This window comes from Xenopus laevis, chromosome 7S (assembly GCF_017654675.1).
Source record: "Xenopus laevis strain J_2021 chromosome 7S, Xenopus_laevis_v10.1, whole genome shotgun sequence".
In the NCBI taxonomy this organism is placed as follows: domain Eukaryota; kingdom Metazoa; phylum Chordata; class Amphibia; order Anura; family Pipidae; genus Xenopus; species Xenopus laevis.
Genome location: NC_054384.1, coordinates 83,887,924 through 83,912,648, shown reverse-complemented (window position 1 = coordinate 83,912,648; position 24,725 = coordinate 83,887,924). Strand labels below are relative to the sequence as shown.

Genomic DNA, 24,725 nt, shown 5'->3' with positions numbered 1-24,725 from the left:
ATCCTGGTCAGTAGCAGCGCGACAGAACCATAGAAAGATTTCTTTAGTCAGAATTCAACATCCCGTGCCTGAAAGAGCATCTCATTGGGCGCCCAGTAATCCTTCAGACACACACTATCGCCGCACCTCAGGGACCTGTAAGCTAGGGGCAAACCGAGCACTGCAGACACATTTGTCGTTAAACGGGTTGTTCAAAACGTAACTTTTAGTATGATGTCGAAATTTATATTTTAAGACTATTTGCCGTTGCTTTTAATTTTTTTTATTTGTGGATTTTTAAGTTATTTAGATTTTTATTCAGCAGCAGTGACAGGTGAATCTGACTTGTTTCGCTTTGCCAAAAATTCGTGAAACAGCAAAAAATTCACCAAACTCATTGACGCCAATGGGCATTTTTTACACCATTTTTCTTACTATACATTAGCGTCTGTAGGTGTTTTTCTCAACAAAATATTTCACTTCCCTATTCAGCAGCTCTCCAGTTTGCAGTTTCAGCAATCTGGTTGCTATGGTTCAAATTACCCTAGCAACCATGCACTGATTTGAATGAGAGACTGGGATATGAATAGGAGAGGCCTGAATAGTAACAATGAGTTGAGGAATAAAAAGTAGCAATAACAATAGATTTGTAGCCTTGTAGAGCATTTGTTTTTAGATGGGGTCGGTGACATTTGAAAGCTGGAAAGTGTCAGAAGAAGGCGGCAAATAATTCAAAAACGATTAAAAAGATCTAGTGCAACTGAAAAGTAACTAATAAGTTAACTTAAGGGTGAATCACCCTATTTAAGGGGTTGTTCACCTTTGAGTTAACTTTAAGTATGATGCAGAGAGTGATATTCTGAGACAATTTGCAATTGGTTTTCAATTTTTTTGTGGTTTTTGAGGTATTTAGCTAATTAATCAGCAGCTCTCCAGTTTGCAATTCCAGCAATCTGGTTGCTAGGGTCCACATTATCCTAGCAACCATGCATTGATTTTAATATGAGACTGGAATATGAAAAGGAGAGGCCTGAATAGAAATATGAGTAATAAAAAGTAGCAATAACAATAAGGTGCACATTTACTATGGGTCGAATAGCGAGGGTTAATTAACCCTCGATATTCGACCATCGAAGTAAAATCCTTCGACATTGAATATCGAAGTCGAAGGATTTACCGCATTTTGTTCGATTTACCCCATTTCGTTCGATCGAACGATTAAATCCTTCGAATCGAACGATTCAAACGATTTTAATCCATTGATCGAACGATTTTCCTTCGATCAGAAATTGCCTAGAACGCTTATTGGGAAGGTCCCCATAGGCTAACATTGGTGCTCGGTAGGTTTTAGGTGGCGAAGTAGGTGGTCGAAGTTTTTATTAAAGAGACAGTACTTCGACTATCGAATGGTCGAATAGTCGAACGATTTTTAGTTCGAATCATTTGATTCGAAGTCGTAGTCGAAGGTCAAAGTAGCCAATTCGATGGTCGAAGTAGCCAAAAAAAAAAACGTTGAAATTCTAAGTATTTTTCATTCTAATCCTTCACTCAAAATGTGTCCCCAAATGTGTAGCCTTACAGAGCATTTGTTTTTAGGTGGGGTCAGTGACCCCCTCCTTTGAAAGCCGGAAAGAGCTGGAAGAACAAGGAAAATAATTAATAAACGACCTGTTTTGTTCCAGGAGCCATCTTGTCTGTCAGATGTGTACTTTTTTATTTGAGGAACATTGCACCATCTCCCTCTCCTGTTAAAAACATTTACAAGTCACTTGTATCAAATGGGCCATGCCCAGCCATGACTACTATATAGGATCACCACCATTCATTTATACAGTGCCAGCACATTATGCAGCTGTTTACAATCATTTATTTTAAGTTAATTAGCTGTGGGTGTTGGAAATGATTTTAAGATGTTTCTAAATCACAAATACACTCACTGGGCATGAACAGTGACAGTTGAGGTATTAAACAGAGTCCAACCTAGACTCTAGGGTAGGGCTTATTAATATGGGTTTACGGCACAGTTAGGGCAATGGGACATTTAGGGGCATATTTATCAAAATGTTATGTAGGGGCCCCTATGGGTTAATCTGCCCTGCAGCTTTAAGGCCCCCACCTTTTTCTTAGAGTGATCTGCCAGGAGAGAATGACACTCCCCTGCTACACTGCTATATAGTGTGTGTAGGGAGTGGCCACTTCCTCTTTGTCTGTGGATGCTGATCCAGCTGGATGTGCTCAGGGGAACCTGGGTACAGTTAGACCCAGAAAGGCCCATGTGCTTTGGAGAAGAAGTCGGGGACCAGGTAACCCCGTGAATGAGGAATAGTTACACTAGGGCAGACTTGTAATAGTCTCTCTAGGAGAGAAAGGCAGAGAGGTGAGAGAGAAAGAGCAGCTGAAGCTCCAACAAGGATTTGCAGTAAGGGAGTAGCTTCCCAGAGGCTTTATGTGTTGCCTCCAGTCAGGGACCTCAGTGAAGAGGGACTGTAGGGTAGAAGCTGCTTTCCTGACAACTTCCAGGAGGGAATGAGTGTGAATTCTGCAAATGCCTAATGGAGACCTTTCCTCTGTGAGAAATGCCTAATGCCTGCAGCTCTGTGTGAGAAATGTGCTATTGCCCCAGCTCCTGCGTGACTACTAAACCTGTGGTCACTTGCCTCGTGCATAGTTAATAAACCGTTTCTGTTTTACTGCAAGAACCTCCTGGCGCCCATCTTTTGTTGTATGCACAGTAGCCTGGGGGATGTAGTTGGACTACACCATAGAGGGAACACTTCCACATGGCGAAGGCCCTGACCCTGTTGTGTGAGTCGCAGTGTAACCCATGCTTCTACTGCTAGCTGGACAGTTTAACTATTTGTGTGCTATGCAGCCCAAATAGGTGTTAGTTATTAGCCTTCACCTCAAGTGTATTTATGAAATGAACTCTTAACATTCATCTATAAATACACTTCTTAAATTCCCATAGGAATGAATAAAAAGCTCTGCTCTCACTTTTTTTACTCTCTCTTTCAGTGTGGGCAACAAAATGTCCAAAGTCCCCTTCCCACTGGTAATAATTTAAATAACTGATGGGAAAACACATGGCAACTTTAAATATATCGCATCAGGTGACTGCTTCAAGCAGGCAAAAAAAAGCTCCTGGTACCTTTAAGAGCAAGAGAGCGCAACTTCACTTTCTGCACTAGCAATGTGGCCCCCTTCTGGCGCGGGGAAAGATGGTGATTTAAATCAGTGCCAGCAGTAAGGAAACGTTTGATGTTTTGTTGCCTGAGCTAACTGAAATTAAACACGGGTAATAAAACAGCCTGTGCATCAATGCCCCAAGCGGGAGCACATTTCTGGTAGCACCACTGTATTTGGGGTTCTGTGGGAGATGGATCACTTTAGCCTCGTGTGACACATGATTACGTCTCTCTCCGTAGTCTAGAAACGATGCAAAGTGGGGTAAACAAGTCTCTTTAAACTTCCATAGAGGAAAAGTGGCAGAGGAGTGAACTAGACAGCCTGTGGAACATGAGACCCTAGTTAATCGAAGATGAGCTAGTAATAGGGCTACTGGATGTCACAGATGTTAGAGCAGATAAATAGAATATGCAAAACAGCAGGTATAGAATTTCAGTAAAGAAATGTCCTCATATATCTGAATAACCATTGAAGCCGAGTTTGACCTGAGTAGTGGAAACAGAAATTGAAAAATGTTGTGTGACTAAACTATCTGCTAAGTAACTGGACAGAACTGTTGAGCTATTTTGTGACAACAGAAGGAACTTACTGTGGCCTTTTACCACAGACATGTAATAAGGGCTAATTGTTTATTAAAGAAGCAATTAAAAAAAAAAAAAAAAAGTTGAAAATAATTTATTTGACATGTGCACACCAGCCATTTTTGGCATGGGCTAACAAAAACAGAAGTCGTGATTTTTGCTGTTTATGGCAAATGCATTGGGGGAAACAAACTAAGCAGATATACCACCTTACTATATTTGTATCAGTTCAGCCCTACTTTAGCAAAGGAGAGGTGCAGTGTATACAGTTTGAGATGCACTGAATCCAGGGGGCAGATTCACTAGGGCAAAGTGACGAACGTTAGCGAAGATTCTCCAGCATGACATCATTTCGTGCTTCGCTGATCTATGGGCGCAGACGTAACTTTGCTAGTGAAGGAGATAGACTCTAGTGGTAATTTGCTCCCTTACACCTGGCGAAGTTGCGTTCTGGCGAGGGGACGTAACTACGCAAATTCACTAAGATGCAGATTTTACTGAACGTTACCTCTTGCGCCGAACTTGCCTTCGCCACCTCAGACCAGTCAAAGTGGAATAGAGTAGATAGGACTTCCTCAAAAAATAGTTGAAAATTTTTCTAAGTCCCAAAAAACGCTGGCAACTTTTCATTTTTCAGGGTGATAGGCTGCAAAAGATCATAATTTTTTTCTGGGGTACCCGGCTTCCCCCCTACATTTCCTAACATATGGCACATAAACTATACACTGGGTGCATGTGTAGGGCAATATAACAACTCTATTTTATTTTATTAAGGTTTCCCGGGCTTGTGTAATGTATTTGCTGTAACATATCCATCCATTCAACTTTAACTTCCCGTATGCAAATTAGCCAACGCTAGTTCAACTTCGCTTCACTTGCGACAGTAACGCTAGCGCTACTTTGCCAGCATTCGGCACCCTGGACGCAACTTCGGATTTTAGTGAATTAGTGCTGTCCTGGCGAATTTACGCCTGCCGAAGTGTTGCGATGTGAGCGAAGCAGACACTAGCGCAAATTCGACGCTTAGTGAATCTGTGCCCAAGCCTTTATTGGCAAGATTCAGTTCATCAGGCACTTTGATTGGCCAAGATTCATATTTGGCCAAAACTGAGTGCCTGGCGAACTGAATCTGAACACATGACTTTAAACTATGTGACAACCAAAAGCGCCAGGTTTTTCACAGCGCATATATTTAACCCCATGGGATTTTCACTAATTTGCATAGGCAAACTAGAATTTGGATTTTGATTGGGAGTCGGCCAAACCCTTTGTGGAAAATTCTGTATTCAACCGATTAAGTGCATCTCCATATGCTCACCATTTACCTGTCATTGCACACATGTAGTCGATTTTTGCACAGAAATGTGTAAAGCTGGCCATAGACGCAAAGATCTGATCGTACGAATCGAGGATTCGTGCGATTTTCGGACCGTGTGTGGAGAGTCCCGACATTTTTCGTCCGGCAGAGATCGGTCGTTTGGTTGATTGGACAGGTTAAAAGATTTCTGTCGGCTGCAGATAATATCTCTGCATGTATTGCCGATCGTACGATTTTCAGAGGGAGACTGTCACCAGCTTTGGTCGGCCATAACTTTCGTATGATTGCTGTCAGGGGCAGAACATCGGCTGATCTGTTCTTTTCTACTTTATTTGATCGGAATGGTTAGTGGCAGGTAAAAATCCGATCGTACGATGATTCGTTCGATCAGATCTTTGCGTCTATGGCCAGCTTAAGTGTAGATTTCCACCCTGAAATTGCCCTTTGTGCACTAACATTTTAAAGATGAGGCTAAAGGCAGCGGTATGGTATAAGGTGACAAACCAAGTGTCTTTGAAAAAGTAATAGGACTCCAAAGTGATTTTAATATATCCTTAATGAAGACATAAAGGCTTACCACAAAGTTTAGGGATTTTGTAAGAATCTATTGAAAGACGCCAGTGTATGAAGAGAGACTGAGGGATGAGAAGCTGGAGAGCTGCCCTTTATATTGCTAAAATACTAGGTATGTGCAACATCACTTTAAAAAATGGCTTGTTGGTTGCCCAGCAGGGTGGAATGTGTGTTTCTTACTCTTGTTATAGGCATCTAGCACTTTCATGGTGGAAATGTGAACTTGTTTATTTTATTTTTGGTTTTGAAAGTGCTTTTCTCTTCATTGGTGTTTTTGTACAACCAAATACTTTTTCTGTGGTGTCTGAATTTCTTATAAATTACAGTAGGTTGGGCATACCCTTAAGGCACTCTTTCAAACAGGCACCTGCTACCCATTGTCATTGACCCCACAGACAGTCTCTAGATGATGTCACTATAAATACTGATGAACCGGTAAAGGGGCCAATTTATCAAAAGTCTGGTTTTCTTTCTATTCACGATTCGAGAAAAAAACGCAGTAAAAAAAAAAAAATATTAGCGAATAGTCACCATTTATTAAAGAATAAAAACAGGAAAAGTCACCAGAAAAAACTCGGTAAGTAAAATCTGGCTAGGTTCAATTGGAGTCAATGGGAATTGTCTCTAACAGCTTTAATTATATATATTTTTTTCTGGCTCATTAAAAGTTTTTAGCCTCACTGAAAATGAATGGAACAATGTGATTCCTGCTGGCGTGTGTAGGGTTGCCCCCTCACCCCTTTAAAACTGAACACATATGGAAAACACAGCCTACATGGCCAATTAGCAATTCATTTAGATGCATGATGTAGACTGTACTTATTTATATGCAGAAATGCAGCATGCATCTAAATGAATTGCTAATTAGCCATGCAGGCTGTGCCTTCCATATGTGTTCGGGTTTTTAAGGGTGAGGTAGCAACCCTAGGGGGCAGATTTATCAAGGGAATTGAAAATTAGATATTTTTTTTTATATGGTCAAAACTGTCAAATTCGAATAGGAAGTTATTCAAATTCGATTCAATGTTTTAAAATAATTCAAATTAGATTTTCGAGATGTATCATGCTCTATTCACCTCTTAAAACCTGCCGCATTGCTGTTTAAGTCAATGCGAGACCAGGGATCAAATTTGAGTTTTTTGCAGCCTTCCAGACCGATTTTTTTTTGGAGAAAAAACTCGAATTGAGTTTTTAAAATTCGAATCCAGTTAGATTTGAATTCGATTCGAGTTTCGGGTCAATTACATTCATCCGAGTTTACAAAATTACATTTTTAAACAAATTTCGATTGTTCAAATTCCAGGTTTATGGGAGTTTTTAAAAACTCACAAAAATTCTAAATTAGAGCTTTGATCAATGTGCCTCTAGGTGTGTGACTCGGGAATATCCTGTCACAGATTTTTCTTAATCTAGCATTCGAGAAAAAAAGTTGCACCAGTTTTGTGGCAGTTGTTTACTTACGTGCTTTCACGACCTTGAAAATTTGTAAATAGGCATATTAGAATCCTTCTGCATGGCCTGCACAACTAATATTGCTGTGATTATGAGTGCTCATAAGAATTTATTCCTGATGCTGAGAAAAGTGAGCTACTGCTGAGCTGTCCTCCCCCTGGCCTCTAATCTTTCGCTGCCATTCAGCAGTAGCAATGTTATGCCACTGACAGTAGGGTTATATCATTCTGGAATATATAGCAAACTAGTTTAATGAAATTAAACATTTCTTTATACTTATTATTTAGAAGATAATACAACTAACATTGCAATGAAGTCGCATCGTTAATCCGACACGACTGTCGGATTCAGACGCTGTGTCTGCATCCGACAGGTGTTTTGCCACAGCACATTGTAACGCGCCGAAAACGTCCATGTAGTCCTACGCTTAAAGGGATGCTTTCTTAAAGGAGAATTCAACCTGTTCTGAAAAAAACCCGTACCCCCACCCCAGGTAGACCCCCCTCCCTCCTCCCCCCCCCCCGGCGAAATGCCCCTTACTCCATACTTACCCCTCGCCGCAGATTCTTCCAGCGGAGTTGCATGAATCCATCTTCCGCGGTCTCTGTAAACTGACAGAGAGATTGGCAATTTCCGTGTAATTTTGCGCATGCGCAGTTGTCGCGAACCGGCAAACTGCTCCAACTGCGCAGAAATACTGATCTCAGTCAGCTTACAGAGATCGTGGAAGATGGATTCGTGCAACTCCACTGGAAGAATCTGCGGCGAGGGGTAAGTATTAAGTATGGGGCATTTCCCCACGGAGGGGTACTTAGTCTGGAGGGAGGGGGGGTCTACCTGGGGTGGGGAGTACGGGGTTTCTTCAGAACAGGTTGAATTCTCCTTTAAAAGAAAAGAAAAATTTCATGTGCAGTTGTCAAAAACCGGCAAATTGCTCCAACTGCGCATACTCCGACATACTGATCTCCCAGTCAGCTTACCGAGGACCCGGGAAGATGGATGCCGTGAAATCCGCTGCCAGAATCTGCGGCGAGGGGTAAGTATTAAGTATGGGGCATTTCCCAGGGGGGGGGCAGTTAGCCTGGGGGGAGGGGGTCTACGTGGGGTGGGGGGTACGTGTTTTTTTTGTACAAACTTTCCTTTAACTGTAATTTATCCAAGCCTCAGAGTTTGAGATGGTCCTTATGTGTTTCTCTTCTATAAAGTCAAGAGGGTCACACAGTGGCACAAGATGATGACCCCTTCCTTTCTTCAAAGTGGCCCACAGCAGGCATTAAAGCCTTCCAGTCACAGACACTGCATAATTCTGCTTAGACTACCAAGAGCCAAGGCTGGGGCTTGTGAAGCAAACTTTCCACAACTCTATTAAAAGTTCTACAGGAAGTGCTGTTGGCAGGCACCCAACCACAAGCATTGCCTGAGTATGTATAGTTATGGGCATATGCCGTTGTTAACCCCAAAAGGTACCCCACAGAGAAAAGCAAAGCCTGCCAATGCCTGTTTTAATTCTACAGTTTAGTATAAGATCAGAAGTATCAGGCATGAAGAATTTGTAGAAGCAATACATCACTTGCAAATGTTTTCCTTTCTGGGGAATGCTTTCTTAAAGGGGAACTATCGTGAATATGAATATTTAATATGAGCTTCCTCATACTGAAGTAAGAAACTTTCTAAATAGAATCAATTAAATATTCTGCACGGTTTATAATCACGTTTATATTCACTATCCCTCTCTCAGCATCTCTTCATTCTGTCTTCATGCAGCAGTTGGGTGCCAGGTAATCATTGATAGTTATATCCAATATATCTTATAGGGGGGCTTCCTTTCCTAGCAGATGAATTAGAGCTCACTCAAATAACTGATTGCAGTAAAAACAAAATATACAAAATAATTGCCATTTGCACAAATCCTGCATGTAGAGAGATAGGATTTCTGGTGATTTTAATAAGAGTGAGCTCTAATACATCTTCTAGGCAAAAGGAGCCTAGAATATAATATTCATCTGACACCCAACTCCTGAATGAAGACAGAATGTGGAGAAACAGATGCTGAGAGAGGAATAGTGAATATAAACTTGATTATTTCGGAAACAGTACAGAATTTTTAATTGACTGTATTTAGAAAGTTTCTTATTTCATAATGCTGAAGCTAATATAAAATTTTAATTTCTGCGATAGTTCCCCTTTAAGCCTGTGGCACATGGGTCATTTTGACCGCTGGTGTGATCAGGCAGACAACAGCAGCAGTCTTAATACCTGAAATTGTATGTTAATGTATTTATAAGCAGAGTCCTCCTTTTAGCTCTAGCTTGTACCATACGCTTTCTGTGGAAAACACTGACAAACGATTGCTGGTTTTTTTGACTACTGCTGCTTTCCACCTAAGCACTGTACCGGAACAAGACTACTTTATGTAACCCTTGATCTAACTGCTTTTTGATGCAGCACATTAGAAAAGAAGCAAGACTTCCTGGAAACCCATTATCCAGAAAGTTCTTAACCATGGGAATGCCATGTCCCAAAAACAAATAATTTAAATTTTTAGAAATTATGTCCTTTTTCTCTGTAAAACAGTACCTTGCACGTAACCTAACTAATCCTTATTGGAGGCAAAACAATAATATTGGATTTATTTAATGTTAAATAATATTTTAGTAGACATAAAGTATGGAATTCCAACTTATGGAAAGACCCCATATCTTGGAGACCCAAGGTCTCGAGCATTCTGTATAGCAAGTCCCATACCTGTTTATTAAATGTTTATGGATTGCAGAGTTCCAAAATCAATTAGTATATATCAAAACCATTAATAAGCCTAATAATGCTACCTATTTAACAGGTGGGCCTCATTGATTACAATGTTTCCCCATAATTTGATTGAATGCACCGTGACAGTGTAAAATTGAGGCTCACTGCCTTGTTAATTGCACTAAAAATACATGTACTCTCATGATTAAAAAGAAACAACAAAAAATAGATTCTGTTTGTATTAAGGTGATAAATCAAAAGTTTCTTCCTATCTATTACTTCTGTGGGCCCTATATAAAGCCTTTAACAGTCTATCACAATTGAAATTGTTTATTAAGAAAGCTTTAAGAAGTTTCTGCCTAAGTTGAGTGGATAACGAAATAGCTGTTAATTGTAGTAATTGGAAAAAGGGGATCTCCACCCCAAAGCTCGTTTCCTGACATCAGTGAAATAAAATGTAATTCTAAGCAACTTTCCAAATAGTCCTTTACAACTGGTATTGAAAGCACCATTTGTTCGGCTGTTTACATTCACTGCACTACCGGTCCTGACTCCTGAAAGAATGTATCAGAAGCCTGCTTATCAACAGGCCGGGAAATGAAAATACTTTTTCTACAATCTTTCAAGAATCATAACTGGAAAAAAGAAAGAAAATAAATACTTTATAATTACATTTACTAATAAAAATCATTGAAAACAGTGCTATGCAATATGTTGGTGCTATAAAAATACATATTAATAATAATGAAAGGTAAATAATAAAAGGTAAATGTTGAATGCAGATTTATGTCATGATGCAAAACACTAAAATGTTAGTAAAATTCAAGCATTTTGTATGTTTTTGAAGGATACTAAAGTATCATTGACTCCTCTCATATCTCCTCATTTTTACAGGGTTGAACTGTGAACAGTTTAACGAGCGGAGTTGGAAACATTGACCCCATAATGTAATAACTTTACTCTAGGGTCAGATGTATTTTTTAAAATCAGCTCTACTTCTACCATTGAAATCAAAGCTGAATGTAATTTAACTGTGTCTTAACCTGAGTCCAACAGCTTTGTATCTATAGAATAATCCAAAAACAAAACAAACACCCTGTAGAGAAATCCTTGCTCGTGTACTTAAGCCTTGATTTGCAAGAAGACACAGGTCCATTTTTCTTGCCTGGTGTCGTTTTTCCATTCTTTTTTTGCTGGCCATTCTCTTTGTGTGCCGTCCACTTTGATGGTGTCTTACATTCTGTACTGAAATGCCACTCAATTTCCCTTGCAAAGGTTCCATTGTATCTGCATCCTCCCACCCCCTGCCATGGTCTCATCTGCCTTCCATCCCCCACAAAGGCACAGTATTCATATTCCTCCCCCCAGCACGAGGTTTATCAGAATATACCTTCATTTGTCTTCAAGAATCCATTGTCATAATGCATCTTAAATGCAGAGGCCTTTCAGTACCACTTTTTAATGAAAATTTCCTTTGTGTCATATGAAGAAGGACCAAGGTCAATGCAAAAAAAGCTGAGCCTCCAACTTGAGGGGAGGCCCTCTAGCTATCAATGAAGCACAATTCTCATCTGGCAAGCAATGGGAAGATCCTAGGTTTTGTAGTTCAGCAATAGTTGGTAGACTATACAGTGGACAATTCTGAACAATTATTACTCATTATAACAGTATATGTAGGTTACAGTATGTCAGCTATACCTTTAAGGAGCCAATGGCTGGAAGCCCAAATCAAATGCCCCCCTCCTCTGAGATGAACCTCTAGATGATTATGTTTCATTTCATATGTGGGGTAAAATAAGGAATATTTAAGGTCTAACACAGTTTCTCCATTTTTTAAAAAAATATTTATTAACCATCGTAAGCTAAAATACTAATGAAGAAAATTAAGTCTTTACTATTAATGGTCAGGGTCGGACTGAGGTGGCTTTAACTTCTTTCCTTTGCAGCTGTGATGTGTGTGTGTGGGGGGGGGGGGGTTCAGACGAAGTACCCAGTTTCCAGCAGGGAGTGGTCTGGGTTGGCTGGGCCCATCAGGTTTTTTTCCCTATGTACTGCTGCCCAGTCCGACCCTGTTAATGGCATTGTAGCAAGGCTTGGGTGCAAGGAGCTCATTTATCAGATGGCACTCCTCCTTGCCCAATGGCATCTACCAGGTTCACAACTTAATGACATTGCATTGTAAATTTTAACCTCATTTCACTTTGTTGTACAGGAATATGATTTATTATTCAGAAACCTATTATAGAGAAAATGTTTCTCTGTGATAGTAGGATAGTTAAGCTGGCCATGCAGGTAGACATACCATATTTGGATGCAAGGTTTCATTTTGGTCACGTTGATTAAGCAGACTTGACTAAAAACAAGCAAGTGTTCTGTATACTAAATGACCAGGCTTTCTATTGTTTGCTGGTTATACAATAATATCTGTGCATGTGTGTCTGCCTCACCTTGATGGCATAAATTGTGTGCAGAATAATCCTGCAGTTTACATCTTTCCGTTCCAATGTTTTTTATTACCTGTGATGCATTGTGCTCTACATTAAGGAAATATCATAATAATCAATCAGTACCCTCATGTGGAACACTCCAGGTACCAACCTAATGTACAGACCCCTTACCTTTATATTTCTGGTCAAAATTAAGAATTAATGGCTGGTTTTGCACCTGGCTGGTATTGGTATATTACTGGTTTTGTTATTGACAGGGAAGGAAAGGAAAGGAAAGGAAGACCACCTAGTGGTGGCTGATTGTTCTGTTTTTCTAATCTGGTTCTACATAAGAGCATTCTACTGAGTCTGGAAGTCACTGAACTTAAAGGGATACTGTCATGGGAAAGAAAAATATTTCAAAATGAATCAGTTAATAGTGCTGCTCCAGCAGAATTCTGTACTGAAATCCATTTCTCGAAAGAGCAAACAGATTTTTTTATATTCAATTTTGAAATCTGACATGGGGTTAAACATTTTGTCAATTTCCCAGCTGCCCCTGGTCATGTGACTTGTGCCTGCACTTTAGGGGAGAAATGCTTTCTGGCAGGCTGCTGTTTTTCCTTCTCAATGTAACTGAATGTGTCTCAGTGGGACATGGGTTTTTACTATTGAGTGCTGTTCTTAGATCTACCAGGCAGCTGTTGTCTTGTGTTAGGGAGCTGCTATCTGGTTACCTTCCCATTGTTCTTTTGTTTGGCTGCTGGGGGGAAAAGATTTAAGTTTATCAGAGCAAAGTCACATGACTTGGGGCAGCTGGGAAATTGACAAAATGTCTAGCCCCATGTCAGACTTCAAAATTGAATATAAAAAAATCTGTTTGCTCTTTTGAGAAATGGATTTCAGTACATAATTCTGCTGGAGCAGCACTATTAACTGATTCATTTTGAAAAAAATGTTTTTTCCCATGACAGTATCCCTTTAAAATTTACCCTGTGTTATGACTAGGGTGCACTGAATCCAGGAGTTGGTTCTGGATTTGGCCAGGATTCATCCTTTTTCAGCAGGATTCGGATTCGGCCGAATCCTTCTGCCTGGCCAAACTGAATCCGAATTTACATATGCAAATTAGGGGCGGGAGGGAAATCGTATAACTTTTGTCACAAAACAAGGAAATAAAAAATGTTTTCCCCTTCCCACCCCTAATTTGCATATGCAAATTAGGGTTAGGTATTCAGGCGAATCTTTCAAGAAACATTCGGGCTTTGGCCGAATCCAAAAAAGTGGATTCGATGCATCCCTAGTTGTGACATTGGTGCAGAAGTGAATATCCTCAAAAATAATTTCATTTAAAAGGGTAAGCAAAAACAGATAAATAAGAATGTTTGGATGACTAGGTAAGAAAAAGGGGCACACAGTCTCAGCCATATGGACGAATCTGACCAGTTTCGCTGAAAACTAACTATAGGGCAAAAATTAGCCGAAATGCATTGAAGTGTATGGGCAACTTGCACCACAAATTCTTGACAAATTTTCAACAATTAGCTTAGCAATTAATTAGCTTTGTAAAAAATTCTTGCTCATCACTAGTGCTTGACTTTTAAGTTAACTTTTAGTATGTTGAATGAATGTCTAATTCTAAGCAACTTTTCAATTGCCCTTCATTCATATTTTTTACAGTTCTTCAATCATTTGCCTAATTTTTCCTACTCTTTCCAGCTTTAAAAGGGGGAGGGGTCACTGACCCCATCTTTAAACAAATGCTCTGTACGGCTACAAATGTAATATTATTGTATTTTTTGTTTTATTACTTTTTAGGCCATCTCCTATTCATATTCCAGTCTCTTATTCAAATCAGTGCATGGTTGCTAAGGTAATTTGGACCCTAGCAACACGATTGCTGAAATTGCAAACTGGAGTTTTGCTGAATAAAAAGATAAATAATAAAAAAAGATAATAGAAAATGAAAACCAGTTGCAAATTGTCTCAGAATATCACTCTCTACATCATACTAAAAGTTTATTTACAGATGAACAACCCCTTTAAACCTACCCACACTTGGGTTTACATATACTAGAGCTCTGTGCCAGTATGCATGTGCAGTGTCGGACTGGACCCCCAGGATACCAGGAAAACTCCCGGTGGGCCAAAGTGTCAGTGGGACCTCATGCTGCTAAACTTTTGGCCTATTTCATGACCATTCCCTATTATATGAGAACAAAGGGGCTAAATAGATGGAATAATAGATTATAGTATGTAAAGAAAACAAACTAGGAGAATAGAGGTTGAGTGAGGAGATGAAGAATATTAGTACTAAGAGTGGGACCCTGGTCTAAGGTTTTATGGTGGGCCCCTGGTGTCCCAGTCCGACACTGTGCATGTGCTACATACTCTGATGCATAAATAAAGGCACTCCATCTTATTCTGAAATGCGATTGAAGGTCATATACAGTAAGTGTATGCTCTTATCTCATCTATGTGCGGCCCCTTACATCGCAGACACAAGTATTTTAGATGCAATGTATCAATCAGAGAAAACATCTGTACATCAGGTATCTGTCTAAAAATTCTGTGCAGTCTGGCTGGAATTCTAGAAATTAATATTGTATTATGGGTAAGAAAAATTTTGCTGAACTGCTAACAATTTTTTTGCATTTGTCCTGTTTTACTAAATAAGCCCTAATTGTACAATATATTTTTACTACAAAATACAGCCAGAAGATGGCACTGTTCTTGAGCTCTACACAGCATGCTGTACTTTAGAAAAAAAGATGCTTTCAAGGAATAATGGGTATGTAACAATTATCTATTTAGTTTTTATTTTTATAAGTAATATTATAATATGCACATGCGAAAGAGCGTGCACACATAGATGCAGACAGATGCAGAGGAGAGTGGAGACAGAGGACCCAACTAGGGGTAGGTGGCAGAGAAGGTAGCTCTTCTGCCTACCCCTAGTTCTGCCCCTGACGGGAGCACAGGGTATGAGCCCCAACATTCCTTGTTAAAGGGGTTGTTCACCTTCAAACACTTTTTCCAGTACAGTTGGTTTCAGATTGTTCACCATAAACAGACTTTTTTCAACTACTTTCTATTTTGTATTTGTGACCGTTTTTCTCATTTTAAAGTGTAAAGTTTTATAACGGGTGTCCAACCCACGGCCCGAGGGCCGCATGCGGCCCAGGATGGATATGAATGCGGCCCAGCTTGAATTTCCCCAATCCAGGAAATGTCATGTTGCAATGTCAGGCACAGAACACGTATGTACACGGTCGCTAATTGTGTGCATGTGTGGTTTAAATTTTACATGGGGTGTGCAGTGTGAGGCTTTCTAGAGCAGGAAAAGCAGTTAACAAGTGAGCGTTCGGTTACTTACAAAGGCAGGTAAGCATTCTTCAGCCACATCGCCCGCTATGCTAGGGATTAATGCAGCACCTACATGAAATTCACGAATTTTTCGGAATTTATTAAACCCCGGGGATGGAAAAGTCAGAATCAGAAAATCCGGCATCTCAAACCTGTCGAGGTTGCATATAAGTCAATGGGAGAAGTCCCAAAGATTTTTTGATGTGCGATGGGTTTCGTGCAATACCCCAAAGGTTTTGGAGTTTTCAGGCAAAAAGCGGAGTTTTCGGATGAAAAATCTGAAAAAATTATGAAAATCTGACTTTTTTTTCCCACAAAGCAAAATTTTGGGAAAATATAATAATAAATAAGCGCAAAAAAAAAAAATTGAAGTTTGCAGAAGAAAATATTGAGATAAATTCAGACTTTTATAAATAACCCCCTAAGAGTAAAACTAGAACCACATTATCTGATGAGCACCATGAGAATTGCAACTAATTCCATTGAACCAGATATTGATATAAATTTTCTATCTAAAAATGTCAAAAACAATGTCAAAAATCCCACTAGGTTTATAATACCCTCTTTTCTTTTACTTTTACAATAAAATAAATCAAAAGCTAGCGTTAGTGTTTGTGTGTATTTCGAGTGTGGCCCCAGAAAATATTTCTTCCTCCAATGTGGCCCAGGGAAACCAAAAGTTTATAACTTTAGTTTTTTCTAAAGCAGATCTGGAAGGGGAGGGGGTCGACGACTCCTTAACAGTTTTAAATTGTTATCTTTATCCCTGCTTAACAGAATCCCTGAGTTTCATTAAAGGCAGCTGTTAGAATTGATACAATAATTGCTAATATTCCCCAGATACTGCTGAGAAATGTATTAACTAATTGTATCAACTAAATGTAGCAAATTGTAATTGTTTCAGATTACTGAGCTGCCATACTGAAACACTAGAGACAGGAACATTAAACTTTACATTTTAAAAGATGGAAAGTAATTGAAAAAAGTCTTTGTTTATGGTGAACAATCTGTAAACAACTCAACTAAAAAAGGTGTTTGGAAGGTGAACAACCCTTTTAAAGGAGAAGTAAAGTTATAATCACTTACCTGATACTGGTGCTTCTGTTTGCTGAAAACGGTACCAGCCTTGGGAGTTTTTGTAATAGCACCATGGAGCAATCCTCTTCTTCCATTTCCACTTCTCCATTCTGGTCCTAGGCCAGTGCATACAATGAAGAGTGAAAATTCTGACGTTTTGCTCTTCACTTTACTGCGCACCTGTTGTGGAGAACAAAGAAGTGAAGTAGATGATACTGTGGTGCTCCTACAGATATACCACAGCCCAGTACAGTTTTTAGCAAACAGGTGCATCAGCCCAGGGTATCAGGTAAGCAATTCTAATCACTTGGGAATACTTAACATTTGGTATCCCCCCCCCCTTAAATGTCCTTGTATTTTAACTAAGTAAACTTCCCATATTATTTAACTAATTAAACATATAATTTGCAGGGAAGAATGGATTAAGATGATTCCCTGCAGTACTTCATTGCTATAAATATCCACAGAGAATGGGATAATCTAGTAAACTTACTTAGAAAGAGATGTTAAAATAATAAACCACACGTGGAGATATAGAGTTGTTAACCTAGCACTATATATACATATATATATATATGGACAGACATAATATCAAAGGCTATTGTGATACTAAGCTCTATAGTTAGTATAGGTATGGGTATATAGAATGTAATTAAAAGTAGGGATGGGTGTGTGTATGGATGCTGGGTTTTCATTTGGAGGGGTTGAACTTGATGGACTTTGTCTTTTTTCAACCCAATTTAACTATGTAACTATATATATAATCCTACTGACATGCATATAAAGATTATTGTATGGAAGTTTGTATTCTTATAATTATGTATCACATGCTCAGTAAGAAGAGGATTTCTGCTTCCAGGTCTCCACTGAAGTACATTGTATTGTAATACTTCTGGATACAGAACACTCCCAGCTTTGAGAAAACAAATCCGGTTTGCTGACATCACAACATACACGTTTCAGTAAGGGTAAAGTGTATCATTTACATTTTGAAGGCGTGGCTTCTCAGTTTAACCATTGCTCAGGGAAGTAGTCTGGAGCTGGACGGTAATAACAATCCTTCTTAGTTCTGTATACAAATCCCCATCCTTGCATGCCTCTTTCCTCTGCCAGAAAGTCTTACTGTTCCTAGAAACAAACAATATGAGTTTCTTCTCGCGAGTTTTCAGATCCAGCAGAAAAAAGTCAGACTACAAGCCACCCAGCTCTTCACAGCAGGTAATTAGCTCTCTTCTTGTACAGGATGTTAACCAATTCACTGCATGTTTCCACATTTTTGGGTTGATATATGAGGGACCTGGGATCCAGTATGAAACCACCACCACTAATAAAGGCCAAAGAGCAGGCACTAGTGCTAAGGCGCTATTGGCTGCGGTACTGGAGCCTTCACCCATCACCACCTGCCCAAACCCACCTAACACACAGTTTTCATGGACAAAAGAATGCAGTAAGAGACTCAATTTCCTATACTAATTAGTGTGAAGACATTAGAGCTAGTGATGAGCGAATCTATGCCGTTTCATTTTGCTGAAAAATTAGAGAATTTAGCGCAAAATTCACGAAAATTACAAAACATTCGTGAAACACATTGAAGTTCAATAGGCATCAAGATAATTTTGACGCGAGCGACAATTTTTATACCCCTATTTTGTCCAAATGCATCAGTCAACGGAAATAATTTTGACGCACACCAATTTGGACGCACACCAATTTTTTTTGCATCACTTGTGGTGAAACACGGACGTTTGCAACAAATTCGTGTCTGGTGAATTTATTCGTCCATCCCTAATTAGAGCTGCTGTAATGCTAAAAATATGGCACTCTGAGAAAAATATTGTGCCTAGATTGTCAGGACCTGGGGATTACATACCTGGATATTAAAAAAACACAGTGTAAAAAGTGCACCAACAAAAGGACATAATCGGGCATCAGAGAGCAGAGACCTGCAGTTGGCACCTTAAATAAGCACCTTAAATAGGGCCCTGCCTGCAAGAGGGGTGGGCGGAGGGAATAACAAATTAGCCATAGAAGGCACAAACCATAGTGGGGCGCACTAAGGGCACTGTCTTGCGCCACATAGCAATATAGCACTCACACCCTGAGGAAATGTAAATGACCCCTATAGTTTTATTTTAATGCAGTTTAGCAATATATTTATTCATATACAGTACTAATTATACTGTACAAAGCATTGTGCAGGTTTTTGTGTTGGTGTCTGGGGCAAAGGTAGATAATGTCAAGAAAATAAGTCAGATATTCAGCAGCCAGTGGACCATATTTACCAACACATTCCATCAAAAATGTCCCTGTAATAAAAAGTGTCATATATAGAAGAATACAGAATACAACCCGATGGGCCCTGTCCTTCATGGACCCCCTCAGCCCAGACCTGCTGCCCCAGAAAGGAGCATCGCGTCTTTTGCACATGCACATTGCGTCTTTTGCATGCGATACGTTTCTGGAGGCGTGGGCAGGGGTCTGGATTTCAGGAGTGTGCCCTAAAACAGCAGCCCAGGTGGGCCCTCCAGTCCGACCCTGGTTATAACCCACCTGCCCCTCCCCAAGTCTCTGATTGGTTACTGCCTGGAACCAGTGGAATCCGTGAAAACCCAAGAGGACTGCAACTAGCTAACTTGAAAACATTTTTCACACAGCCTATCTATTTACCCAGTTTGTATTTCTATACTGAACAATTCCGTTAAATCTTGCATTCCGACTGTCCCTATTTCCTCGGTCCATTTCGAGCTACTGCTTCACACTGTGTATTTTTACCTGGCTGTGTGGAACACTCCCAGCAGCTCCCTGTGAGTCCTATATGGCCTGTGCATTCTCCTAACACAGGCATTCCAGCAGTGTAGTGTAGTGCTTTACAGACCAATGTGCATGTTGAACAACAGTTTAGCATCAGCATAGCATCTAGTACCTTCTATTATTAATCCAAGCAACCAATATGTATTTCATCTCATATTAAAGTAAAACACAGTAAAATTGGTCATACATGGCAATATTCAGTTGGGCAGTTCTGTCCATTTCAACCATACTTACAGATTGTGTGGGCCTGTAAGGCTAAGGCCACACTAGGCGATAGCGCCGCGATTTGACTCGCGGCGACTTTTCGCCGCGACTTTTAAGCCGCAATCGCTGGGGAAACTTTTGTGCTGGCGTCTATGGGGAATCGCGAAAAATCGCCAGCGTAAAAACACACGCGGCGATCTTTTCTCTACTGTCGCTCGAAATTGCCTCGCTAGGCGATTTCGAGCGACAATAGAAAAAAGATCGCCGCGTGTGTTTTTACGCTGGCAATTTTTCGCGATTCCCCATAGACGCCAGTGCAAAAGTTTCCCCAGCGATTGCGGCTTAAAAGTCGCGGCGAAAAGTCGCCGCGAGTCAAATCGCGGCGCTATCGCCTAGTGTGGCCTTAGCCTAAGGCAGGTCAGTGTTCAGTTTTGACCGGCCATGATACAATCTTGTTAGCGGTTTCATTGTGCATAAGTGTCAGTTGGAAAATAATAGATGCTATCATTCTTATTGTGATAAGTCTTTAATGAACAGCATCAGCGGTGTCTGATACATTACAGGTATAATATCTACATTCTATTTAGTCTTCTTAATCTTGCTATGACACAGTGATTTGGGAATGACTGACTGGTGGGGCACAATTAGAATAATCAACAAGTATGTTCAATTTCTGTACCTTTCAAATGTGCTCACTCCTTACTTATCATTTGTTGCTCTAGTTCTCTCTTCCTGTGACTTTCATTTTTTTATTTAGACATTTAAGCTTGAGCCAATTGTGACTCAGAAAGGTGGTTGGAGACACAGAAGTAGTTCTCTGGCAGTTTGTTTAGGGAGGATGCAGGAAGGGCGGAACAAGAGTGCAGAAATCAGTTCAATTACACTCCGTTTTAGGCATTAGGCTGAATCATGCTATCAAGGCAACTAGTGCATACCTCCCAACTGTCCTGTTTTTCTTGGGACAGTGCAGCTTTTGACAGCTCAACCCGCAGTTCGGGTTTGTTACTGAAATGTCCCGACTTTCTCTTTGATCTCCTGCACTGAACAGCCAGAAAAAGACACACCTTTGCATGTTCTTTCTATACACAAAACTGAACTGAACATAGTAAATCACATTCTTGCACAATTTCTGGCCAGAAATGATGTCAATTTGACTCAATTTTTCTTTGCTAATTTGGGCCTGCATTGGTAAAATGCATTCATACATTGGTATATAGTGTCAGAAATGATATTAGTTATTGGTGATAAAAATGACCTTGTTCTTTATTACAGCCAGAACCACCTGAAGAAGACATTCAGTGCGTTAATGTTCTAATTGTGGGTGCTGGAAGTCGTGGAGAATGTTATTCCCGGTATGCTGTATATTTCCCCAAGCGAATGAAGGTAAACAGTTTCTTGTCTTAGTATATGTGGCCTTTTAGAGTGATGTCCCTGTCATTAGACTGTGAATATCTGAATCCATGGTGCACAGGCATGCTGCAAGAAAGCTACTAAAAAACTTTTCAACATAAAAACATCTCCTACACCTACTAAGCTCTTGTTCAATGCTTGTAGTTTTATCCTACATCAAGCCTCCATTACAACCATGACTATGCAAAGAACTAAATTAAGAACAACTGCAAATTATCCAAAATGTCCTCTGGAAAATGTAGATTTATATCATTTAAATGGGTTTACCATAACGTGGTATGGTGGCTTACCAATTTTATGATCATAACTTTGTAAATGAAAATCGCTGTTTTAGTAATGCACTTGCATAGATACTAGATTACGTATGAGAAAGGGGACCAGAGAATATGCATTGATCAATCCCCCCTCTTTTTGAAAGTATGTGATCACACTCCTGGTAGTTACCCCACTGCTTGTGTACAGTCCACTTTTGTTAAAACTGTCCCACATGTATAGAGCACATTTCATTGTTGGTGCAACTATGTGTCAAACACTATCTGGGAAAAAAATGTTTAACTTTTGGAGGATGCAGGTATGCTGCAATTGCAGGAAATATCTGGAAATTTACTAAAGGGCAAATTTTTCGCCTCTGGAAGCTCCGCCACACTTTGTGCAACTTCATCCGATGTTAATTCGCAGTGCATACGATAATTTATCAAAATTCGCTTTCTCTAGCGTTAATTTCTGCCTAGCGAAACTTTGTTAACACACTTACGCTTAGGTCAATATGAATAGGGTGGGTACATATAGGTCATATATATATATGCTATATAAAAACATGTTAATAATAATAAATAATATATATATATATATATATATATATATATATATGTCTTTATTAGAGATGGTGGTGAAATTGCTTAAAGTGGCCACTTATTATTAAAAATGTCCAAGGAAGCAAAATAAAGACAAAATAGATACTCTATTGCCCCAGACATGAGCCCACCCTAAAACAAATGTGACATGCCATTCAAATAGTTTAAAAAAATGTAAAAAAACATATTTAACAGTTACAGTACAACTTTTAAACATAATCCCACTTTAAAATAGGAAAAAAATGCCAGTGTTTTGTCTTTTTTTTTTTTATGACGTCTTGTCATACAGGATATGATATCACTGACATAAGATTGAGTAGGATGTAGCGTCATCTTTTCAGTTCGCCAGGTATAGTCTGAGAAAGGGGTTACGTAGTGGAAAGTTACGATCCTTCGCCTAAGCGAAAATTCACCTGGCGAAAGGGTGTGAAACTTTGTTAGCACTGAGCTCTTTCTCTAGCGAATGGCCCTCTATGCCTGTTAGCAAATTGCTAACGATCCTGCGAAGAGTCGTTTTGTTGAATTTTCACTAGCGACGGCCAAGTTGCCCTTTAGTAAATTTGTCCCAGTAGGTTGTTATTAACAATTAATAGATCTTTTATTTAAACAATGTCATTGTACTAATATTAAATGTAGTAAATTGTCATTATTTTTTAGATGTGCATGCATACAAACATTTCTGAGAACTTCGCTATATCTATGCAAGGAGCAACCAAGGGTGACCTGATGGGTCCTCTAGCATAGGGCCAAAGCTGAGGGTCCTGTTTTCATCAATGCTTTGTTTCACTTGTATCTGTGTTTGCAGCATACAACCAATCTTAAGTGATAATGATATTATTTTAAAAGAGAATCTACAGCACAGGATTTTTTTATAGAGCTTTGCAGATTTCTAGCAACTGTTTTCTTTTCATAGCTTCTAAAAATACATTATGCTGAGCTTTCACCAGGGATACTCATAAAAATATCTTTCCTTGCTTTGGTTTTTTTTTTTTTATGAACTGCATAATAGCTGTGAAGAGAAAAACTCCAGGGAAATGCTTATAATACTGGCAGAAGGAAAAATAAACAAGGAAAGCTGATCTTTTGCAGAATATTGTGCTTTTATGTAAACGTAGCAATAACGACACCTTGTGGAGGCTGACTGAAATTTTGTTTGAAATGCAACTCAAAATGAACTGTAGTTATGCCGTATATAGTGTTTTGCACTTAGATATTGATAATACTTTTGTTTTTGAACCCATGCTGGACTGCACTGCAAACCCTGTATCATTTTTAAACTTTATCAAAGGGTGAAAAGACAGTTACCCACATTTTACTAAAATAGATAGCACTGCTGCTTTGCATTGCTGGGGGGTTTGTTTTAATTTCACCCAGTAGGGAGTTTTCCCACTGCTTGTGTGATTTCCTCTGCATATTCCAGTGTTCTCCCAATATACAAGTAGGTTTATTGATTCCTTATAAAAACAAATTGACAACAGTGTATGTGTGAGTGTGTGATAGGGACATTTGATTGTAAGCTCACCTGGGCCCAGAAATGCTGTGAATGATGTATGCTCTGCAGAACATATTTGCATTATATATATAAAGGATGATAATAGAAATTCTATGCAAATGAGAGCTTTATGGTTCACCTGTAGCAAACTGTCATTTCCTTTTGGTAATGTCTACTGTCATCTTTACCTGGTATCGCTTGGCAAAATACACTCCCCGAGAACCACAAAAAGATAATTTAATTGCCACAAAAAGATAATTTAATTGAACATGTAAGTAAATAATATAGAAGAATTTAACTTGAATAACTTGTGTTGCCACCTGGATATTTCTTATTTTCCAGCCAGCCAGTAAAAATGGTGCTTGCTGCCAGTAATATGAAATGGGTGGACTGCGAGGGTGATGTTCTTTATTTCTAGAAACCTTGTCTGTAAATATGTCCTTTCTTTTTCAGTGGAATAACAAACGTGTGCCCTTTACCAGCTAGTGATTCTGCAGGCTAGCAAGCAAGGAAGGTGACAGGGCTGATCAAAGAGATCTTATCTTAACAGCATAATAAACCACATAACCTCATTTGAGGCATGAGAGCAGGCAAAGCCTCCTCCATAACTGCCTATTGCTACATCTGTTATCGTATCAACCCTAGTGTTAATAAACAACACAATATAGCTAAAGAGTATTTGTACATCAGTGCATGTTATTCATGCATGCAGATATCCATATTTATATAGCACTACAAAAAGTAATATGAACTTTTTTTTATTTTTTTTCCAGTTGTTGAATCTGTGAAATTTGCCACTATACTGGTTTCTACTGGCTGACACTTAGTAGGATATACAGTATAAGGGCTCACTTAAAAAAACTGACACAAATCAGTATGTTTATGTCCACAATACACATTGCTTGCTGTTTTTGTCAGCCACATGTCTTTGTGCCTCCTGAATCAGGTGCAAACATTTGAGCTGACAGTGAATTCAACTCAAGGCCAGCATCCACGAACAAGCTGTTCCATGGGTGCCAGAAGGAGCTTTGAGCTATATATCACAGCTCTTTTTGCCATATACAGTGATGACAAATGCACAACCACTGATAGAGTGCTCCTGCACTGCATCGTGGATAGGCACATGTGCCATGCAAGTGCTATTAGCAAGCCACCTACTCCTCCATAAATTACCTCTTTGATCAATTACCTCAACATATACATACTTCTGGTGCTTCATTCCTCATTCCTTTGTTACTATTGCTTGTC

At 39.4% G+C, this 24,725-nt stretch overlaps 1 protein-coding gene across 4 annotated transcripts in view; it reads left to right on the top strand.

Annotated features, from left to right (window-relative positions):
• The window catches only part of LOC108697669 (uncharacterized oxidoreductase YjhC), a 93,083-nt gene that overhangs the window by 1,707 nt on the left and 66,651 nt on the right, over positions 1–24,725 (top strand). For 2 of the 4 annotated variants that reach the window (XM_018227925.2, XM_018227926.2), the window contains exons 2-4: positions 14,978–15,054; positions 17,566–17,924; positions 20,994–21,104. In XM_018227925.2, coding sequence (XP_018083414.1) covers positions 17,850–17,924; positions 20,994–21,104 — 186 coding nt within the window. In that variant the 5' untranslated portion in view covers positions 14,978–15,054; positions 17,566–17,849. The remainder of the gene's footprint in view (positions 1–14,977; positions 15,055–17,565; positions 17,925–20,993; positions 21,105–24,725) is intronic. The other 2 variants (XM_041571464.1, XM_041571465.1) reach the window with 2 other exon arrangements.